This window comes from Bos mutus, chromosome 8 (assembly GCF_027580195.1).
Source record: "Bos mutus isolate GX-2022 chromosome 8, NWIPB_WYAK_1.1, whole genome shotgun sequence".
Lineage (NCBI taxonomy): Eukaryota > Metazoa > Chordata > Mammalia > Artiodactyla > Bovidae > Bos > Bos mutus.
Window position 1 is genome coordinate 49,937,162 of NC_091624.1, and position 8,856 is coordinate 49,946,017.

Here is an 8,856-nt window from a genome sequence, read left to right on the forward strand (position 1 = left end):
TGTCGGCTGGGTTATAACTGGGCTTGAGGAAGAAGTCAAAAAGCTACTGTTCAATCCCAAAGGTATTCACTTTCCATCTTAAACAAAAAAGGGTGGTTTTCTTTTTTAACTCAAAATGATTTTTTTTCTTCAAGTTTTAGGGTGAAATGAATCCTATCTTTAAAAAATTGCCTTCCTCTCTGCCCTAGAGATGCATGATGCAAAAAAATTAATGTGTGAGCAAATCAGTTGACAGTGAACAGTCTCCCTCTAATGAATTTCCTCATCCCCAGCCTTCACCAGAGCCTCTTGAACATTAAATCAGAGAATCATTATTATATGATATTTTAATTAATTAAGGGAAATGAAAGTGCCATGGCGTCTGCAGCTGAATACTGAATTCAGAACTGAATACACTTGCCCACTCTCACCTCAAATCAACACCTCTCTCCTGGGGCGTGAATGTTTCTACAGTCAGGACTGCCTCTGAGTTCAGCCTTGACTGTGCCTGTGTCTCCTTTCATTGTGGCTGCCTCTTCCTTAACCTAATCTCCCCCATGATATTAGGGAATGGTTGGATGTCAGGGGAAAGAGTAAAAATCATTAGTATCAATACTAGGGAGTGGGGTGGGGGTGGGGAACAGAGGCCTCTCTCATCTCCCTTGGTAAATCCACCCACCACACACATCTGCAGAGGACCAGCTGGGACCCAGGCCCTGCTTGGTGCTGAGGGATCTACTGTTGCTCACACCCCCAGAGTCACAGCCCTGGCTCAGAGAGGGCTTCTGAAGAGAAGAGAGGGCTCCTGTCTCTTGCTTGTGAAGGTGCCCCACTCATTCCTCAGGAAGAACGGGCATTAGCTTTGAAGTTGAAAGACCCAGAACCAAGGTCAAACCCTGCCATGGTCTGTGGGTCTCGGGCACTTCCCTCTACTCTAGGAGTCTTCATCTCCTCATCAGCTCAGGGAGGTCAGCATCACTGCCCTGTGCTGCTGCCCTGAAAGTCCCATGTGGGAACGGATGGGCACCGTCCACTCTGTAGGGGCTACTGAGGGCTGTGTGCCTGGTGGCAAGGATGCAGGGAGAGAGGTCAGACATGCTGGAGGTCTATGGGAGACATGATGGGACAGAAAATCAGACCCATTTCATTATATACACACTAACAAACAGCTACCACAAAGCAAGACTAAAGGTATGATGGGTGCTATGAGTTCAAAGAGGCCAGAGATGGCTTGATTGAGATGGTCAGAGAAAGCATCCTGGAGGAGGAGGGTACCTCCAGGATGGTCCCCCAGCAGGTGGGTCCCCAGCAGGGCTCCGAGACAACGGGCTGACTTTGGGAGAGGGAGGAAGGAGAAACAGCATAAGCAAGGTTGGAAGGTAGGCGTGAACAGCGCCAAAGAGGATTAAACTCTAAAAGCATCTTTATAAGAAACACTCTGTCCACTGTGCACGCCTGCACGGATGTGCTCCGTGTGGTGTGCCAGAGTGAGCTGTCCTCTGAAACCTGAGGACAACATGAAGTGGTCCCATAATTAAGTAGCCTTCAAATTAATTAACAAAGTAGCCACCAGAGGTCAGTCTCACACCCATAATACAACCAACCCAAACTGAAGTTCTTAAATGGCCTGGAATCTGTCTGGGTGATGGAGCAGCAGCCCCGATGGCTCCAGCAAAGAAGCTGGGTGTTTGGGATTGTTGGCATGGCTGTGGGCTCTACAGACTTTGGCGTTTCATTAGATGTACTCTTGGTGTGCCTCCCTTGCCCCTATCTCCTGGACCCAATGCTAACGTGTGTGTTACTCAGAAGGGGGGTTGCCCACACCAACAAGCAATTCTCAGACACCAGCAGGGAGTAGAATTCAACTCAGTTCTGACACTATCTACCCAGAGATGGGGACAGATCCCTTTCAAGGGTCAGGGCCACTGGATGTCTCCCCACCCTACACACCCCGAACTTCAGATGCCAGTCACAAGTCCAGGTTGTCACCTGTACTTCTGACGGACAAGCTTGGACTGGAGATTTCCATGAACCCCTCTATCCTTGGGTTCAATTAATTTGCTAGAGCATGGACTTCAGGAATCATTTTACTTACTAGAGCTCCAGTTTATTTATAAGAGAATGTAACTCAGGAAGTCAGCCAGACAAGATGCACAGGGACAACGCATGGAGCTCCCACGTTCTCTCCAAGCTCCCCTCTCTCCCTGGAGTCTCCACATGTTCACCCAGGCTCCCTGAAGTCAGTCCTTTGGGGTTTTATGGAGGCTTGGGACAGACATGATTGATTAAATCATTGGCCATCGGCAATTGATTCAACCTCCAGCCCTTCTCCCCTCCTGAGAGGTCAGAGGGGTGGGACTGAAAGCTCCAGACCTCTGATTGCAAGGTTGGTTCTCCTGGTAATCAGCCCTCATGCTTACGGCCCAGGAGTCACTTCATTAACATAACAAAAGATGCCAGCAATCCCACTCCTGGGCATATACCCTGAAGTGAAGTGAACTTGCTCAGTCGTGTCCAGCTCTTTGCGACCCCATGGACTGTAGCCTGCCAGGCTCCTCTGTCCATGGGATTCTCCAGGCAAGAATACCCTGCTGCTGCTGCTAAGTCGCTTCAGTCGTGTCCAACTCTGTGCAACCCCATAGACAGCAGCCCACCAGGCTCCCCCATCCCTGGGATTTTCCAGGCAAGAACACTGAAGTGGGTTGCCATTTCCTTCTCCAATGCATGAAAGTGAAAAGTGAAAGTGAAGTCCCTCAGCCGTGTCCAACTCTTAGCGACCCCATGGACTGCAGCCCACCAGGCTCCTCCGTCCATGGGATTTTCCAGGCAAGAGCAGTGGAGTGGGGTGCCATTGCTTTCTCCAGAATACCCTGAGAGAACCATAATTCAAAAAGACACAGGCACCTCAAAGTTCATAGCAGCACTATTTACAATAGTCAGGACACGGAAGCAACCTAAATGTCCATCGACAGATGAATGGATCTTGATGTGGTACACATACACAATGGAATATTATTCAGTCATAAAAAGGTAAGAAACTGGGTCATTTGTAGAGATATGGATGGACCTAGAGTCTGTCATACAGAGTGAAATAAGTTAGAATAAAACAAATATTGTATATTCACACATATATGTGGAATCTAGAAAAATGGTACAGATGAACCTATTTGCAGGGCAGCAATAGAGATGCAGACATAGAGAATGAACCCGTGGACACGGGCGGAGGAAGGTGGGATGAACTGGGAAAGGGGAATTGACGTACGAGCCCTGCCAGTTGTAAAACAGATAGCTGGGGGAATCTACGGTATAGTGTAGGAAGCTCAGCTGAGGGGAAGATGGTGGGTGGGAGGCCCAAGAGGAAGGGTGTACTGTATACTTCATTGTACAGCAGAAACTAACACAACACTGTAAAGCAACTATACCCCAATAAGGTTTTTATTTTTAATTACAAAGTAAAGACAACTTTATCACTCTGGTCACACAGGTAAATTCCAAAGGTTTTAGGAGCTGTGCCAGAAATGGATGAAGACTGAACATATACTTATTATTACAATTGACAGTATCACAACTCCCTCCTGGCTCATAGCATAGCACATGGGAAATGATTCCAAATGAGTTGCATACAAAATTTCTCAGCTTCCCTTTCCTTATCTGACAAAAGGGGTAACCCTACTGCCTACTTGATAGGATTATTGTGAGACTTCAAAAGCACGTAGGCACAGTGATCGACAAGGCACTTGTTTTACGTTTTTTGAGTGGGTGGATGTCCTGGAACTGCAGTGTTTATGACCAAGTGAAGTCATGCAGGCAGTGTCTACATTTGGCAATGATGCCTGGTTCAACCTCCCTGCTCACACCTGTCTGCATTCAGAGCAATGGTGATGAGTGCTGAGAGTCTGCAGAGGCTGTGCTGATCGGGAATCTGACCTACGTGACTCCTCACTCTCAGAATTTCAGGGTGAAGTGAGGGGCTACGGTCCATAGGGTAGCAAAGAGTCAGACACGACTGAAGTGACTTAGCACACACACGAGGGACCTAGAAGATTATCCTTTCCCAGTCCCACTCTGCACTGGGATGCCCTCTACCAAACTCCTCTTTGGCTTATAAGTATTGAGAAGCAAGTGAGGGATGGATCTTTTAACTTATTGAGATGTTGCACACTGATGATTAGAGGCCCCACCAACGCAGCCACCCAAACACTCACAAGCAACTTTCACTATTGTGCAAAGTATCAACAGCCTCCAAGAGAAATAGGTAAAAGGTGCACTTCAGGGGGCAGTAAGAGTCACTCCAGCCTTAGTTAAATGGAAAAAGGGGACCCTAGGAAGCAGAGATGAGGGGACAAAACGGACACTGAATCCGTAGGAAGCAGTTTCAGGCCAACTCCAAGGTAAGATACTGAACAAAATCATCTTGATGCCTAGGTGAGACATGGGGTATTAAAGAGATGATGAAGGTGCGTTCACAAGGCTTGAGTGGACCTAAAAGTACAGTGAGCCATGGGCAGCAAGGTCTAGAAAGAAGGAAGACAAGGAGAGAGGGGGTCAGCATTGTTTCTGTATCATGCTCTAGCTGACTTTGACTCACTCCCATCAGTTGGGCAATGGAGTTGTGAGACTAACAACAAACATACTGAACTCTCAGGTCTGAAATTCCTCAAACCCCAGCATGTCAGGATGGCCTTGATGTTGAGTTTGGCTTGAGGGCTGGTGTGTTTGGGTGAGAGTTGGAGGGACAATGCCAGTGGAAGCCTTAAAATGAGACTTTGAATAGACTGGCTCTAGGCAGAAGCCAGCACTTTTATCTGAAGGTCTTAAAGTTGCACTTTGTCACCCAGGTGAGAGAAAACAAAACTAGAAATATTACGCAGGGGATTATAGACTATTGGGGTCCCTTCCATCCCTAAGACTCTGTAAAATGTTCATCAGCAAGAGACTATTGATACAAAATTGATTTGCAAGCAGAATGTGTGAGCTTGTTTTAATTTTTAACTAATGAATTCACTCCTTTAAAGTATATAATTCAGTTTCTTTTTAGTATATTCACAAAGTTGTGCAACCATCACTAATTCCAGAAATTTCAAACTTTCCCCAAAGATATCCTATAGCCATTAACAGTTATCTCCATTCCCTCCCCACCCCGACTCCTGGCCCTGGCAACCACTAATATACTTTCCGTCTTATGGACTTGCTTATTCTGGATATTTCCTATAAGTGGAATCATACAACGTGTGGTCTTATACGTCTGATTTCTTTCACTTAGAATAATGGTTTCAGGGTTCATCGATATTGTAGCATGTGTCAGTACTTTCTTTCTTTTTAAGGCTGAACGGTTTAAGAGACATTCCATGGAAACATTATGTTTATCCACTCATTAGTTGATTGACATTAGGGCTGTCTGAGATTATTTTAAAGGAATGGTTATATATATGCATTTTCTGTCCACACTCTTTCAAATTAAGGAAAATCAGTAGCAAAACAAAGTAATGCAAGCAAGTAAACCAGCCAGCAACTGGTACTTAGAAGAAAAGCGTCCTTGATTTTTAGGGTATGTCGCTGGAGAATGGGACCAAGATTATGGGGTTGAGTTTAAAACTCCTGATGACTTCCAATCCCCTGGAAGAGTCTACCCACTACGACATCAGTTAATTCACTGGGAAGTCCTTGGACCAGCGGGAAGAACTAAGAGCCATGGTCTGGATCAGGGATTTTTTATCTGTCTTTCAGAGACTCCTAAGGTTTCATAAAAGTAACACAGGCCCACCTAGGGCGCTGGGGTGCAGGTGGATAAGACTCAGAGTCCAGCCCCATCCAGCTTTAACTACAGTAGCTTTCATTTTAATTGCTTTCTTTGTTGTGGTTGCCCCTAAGAGTTCATCTGGCACAAATAAAGGGAAATGGCTAAACAAGTGTTTGGCAACCACTGGTAGGTAGCTGTGGTGGCATCCTTGGCCTAGAGCTGGGTCTCCCTGGTAGCTGTTCTTATGAGTTCTTCTGAGGAACCTTGATGGTGACCGTCTTCACCTCTGTGTAGGCCTTAAGCCCATCTTCCCCCAGCTCCCTCCCATTGCCAGATTCCTTAAACCCTCCGAATGGCGTGTGGCAGGTGACAACATTGTAGGTGTTTACCCACACTGTTCCAGCTTGGAGTGCCTGCGTGAAATACATGGCTTTGTCCAGATCCTGGGTGAACACAGCAGCAGCCAAGCCATACCCTCTCAATCGGCCCTCTCAATCACCTCCTCGATCTTCTTGAACTTAAAGAGTGGCTGCACGGGCCCGAAGATGTCCTCCCTAGCGATCCTCATGTCATCTTGCACACCACCAAAGACGGTGGGCTTGATGAAGAAACCTTGTTCTCTGAAATGCTCCCCACCGCAGAGAAGTTTTGCCCCCTCCTTCTGGCCAAGCTGGATATAGCCCAGGATTCGTTCAAACCGTTCCCTGTCCACCTGGGGCCCCTGTTGGGTGTCCAGATCAAATGGGTTCCCGACTCTCCTCTGCTTAGCTTTCTCCACCGTTCTCTCCAGAAACTCATCACAGATGGATTCTTCAATGAAGGTCCGGGAACCCGGACAGCAGCACTGGCCCATGTTGAAGAACAGTGCCTCTTGGCGCTGCTCCACAGCATGGTCCATGTCGGCATCAGCCAACACGATGCTCAGGCTCTTCCCGCCCAGCTCCAGGGTGACTCTCTTGAGGCTGGAATTGCCGGCCACCTTCTGGATCAGGTGGCCCACCTTGGTGGAGCCGGTGAAGGCCACTTTGTCGATATCCATGTGATGGGCGATGGCTGCTCCTGCTGTTGGGCCATAGCCTGTGACGATGTTCACCAGCCCAGGGGGAAGGCCCACCTCCTTGATGAGGGAGGCCAAGTACAGGGCAGAAAGGGGTGTCTGCTCTGCCACCTTCGTGACCACAGTGTTGCCCATGGCAAGTGCCAGGGCGAGCTTCCAGCTCTGCATGACCAAGGGGAAGTTCCATGGGATTATCTGGCAACACACACCAACAGGCTCATGCCGGGTGAAGCAGAAATGCTCACCATCCATGGGGATGGTCTTGCTGTGCCACTTGTCAGCCCAGCCAGCAAAGTACCGGTACACTTTGATGACCTCATCCAGGTCCAAGACATAAGACTCTTGGAAAGGCTTCCCGTTGTCCAGGGTCTCCAGTGAGGCCAAGTAGACACGATCCCTTTCCACTAGGTCAGCCAGGTGGTTCAGCAGCCAGCCTCGCTTCAAGGCATCCATCCAGCGCCATGGAGACCCCAGTCGGAAGGCTGCACGGGCTGCCTTCGCTGCCAGATCCACGTCAGCCCAGTCCCCTTCAGCCACGTGGCCGATGACCTCTCCCATGGCAGGACTGACTGTTGGGAAAGTCTTCTTGCTGACGGCATCATGCCACTCGTTGCTGATGAACAGCTGGTTGTCGGGGATGTCTGGGTTAGGGATGGGGCTGGGAAGGGCTGCTGCTGAGAAGTACTGGGTGGCGGAGTGGTGCAGGGCAAACAGCCGGGGCAAAGGAAGCGCAGCATGCTGAGTACTCTAGAGAGGGACAGGAGCCAGGGTGAACAGGCAGAATGAATAAGGGGCCCCCAAAGGCCCACCAGCTAAGATGTTCTAAGATTCTAGCATAATAGGGTGCCCCCTCTGAAAACATGGATCCAAAGGGCTACAAAAGCCTTGAAGAACACTTTGGTCCAAGTCTGTTGTGTCCCATCTAGCCTCTGGCTCACTCCTTCACATCTTCTGGGTCTTGGCTCAAATGTTACCCTCTTAGTAAGGCCTTCCCCGTGCTCTGCTGTGCTTAGTCACTCAGCTGTGTCTGACTTCTTGTGACCCATGGACTGTAGTCTGCCAGGCTCCTCTGTCCATGGGGATTCTCCAGGCAAGAATACTAGAGTGTATTGCCATGCCCTCCTCCAGGGGATCTTCCCAACCCAGGAATCGAACCCAGGTCTCCCCCATTGCAGGCAGATTCTTTACCGTCTGAGCCATTAGGGAAGCCCAAGAATACTGGAGTGGGTAGACTATCCCTTCTCCAGGGGATCTTCCCGACCCAGGAATCAAACCAGGATTTCTTGCATCGCAGGCAGATTCTTTACCAGCTAAGCTATATAGGGAAGCCCAAGGCCTTCCCTAACCACCCTTTATAAAATTGTCGCCTTCCTCAACCCCAGGACTGTCTCTCCCCCATACTGTGCTCTATTTTCACCCATCTGACATACCAAACAGTATATGTATGTGCTTACATGTTTATTGTCTGCCTCTCCCCAGTAAAATGTCAGCTCGATGAGGGCAGGGATTTTTTTTTTCCTGTTTCATTCATTGCTATGTTGTTGATGCCTCGAATTATGCTGGCTACAGAGCAGCTGCTCAGTAGGTAGTCATTAAATGATAGACCAAGGAAACATCAAAATATCCACTGAGGCTGTTTAATTTACCTAGTGAAGTGAAAGTGAAGTCGCTCAGGTGTGTCCAACTCTTTGGGACCCCATGGACAGTGGAGCCTACCAGGCTCCGCCGTCCATGGGATTTTCCAGGCAAGAATACTGGAGTGGGCTGCCATTTCCTTCTCCAGGGGATCTTCCTAACCCAGGGATTGAACCCGGGTCTCCTGCATTGCAGACAGACGCTTTACCATCTGAGCCACCAGGGAAGCCCCTTAATTGACCTAAGGGTAGAGTAAAAACCAGACAGACTCAGAGCCAGAGCCGTTCTCTGAGAGAGGGCTTGCTTCACTTTACTTCTGTGCCTGTTTCCTCACAATGTGAAATGCCTCATGGGGCTACACTGAACAGCGTTGTGCGTATAAAAAGCCTGGCACAACCACCTAGGTCATCAGAGCTTGGCACCCTCAGAAACCAGCCCAGCTCAG

General features: G+C 48.6%; 1 protein-coding gene across 1 annotated transcript; it reads right to left on the bottom strand.

Annotated features, from left to right (window-relative positions):
• Window positions 1-3,441: 3,441 nt before the first annotated feature.
• ALDH1B1 (aldehyde dehydrogenase 1 family member B1) lies at window positions 3,442-7,513 on the bottom strand. The gene is given in 3 exon segments (XM_005911918.2): window positions 3,442-6,200; window positions 6,203-7,498; window positions 7,501-7,513. Coding segments are annotated over 3 exon segments (1,548 nt in total). The 3' UTR covers window positions 3,442-5,961.
• Window positions 7,514-8,856: the final 1,343 nt, after the last annotated feature.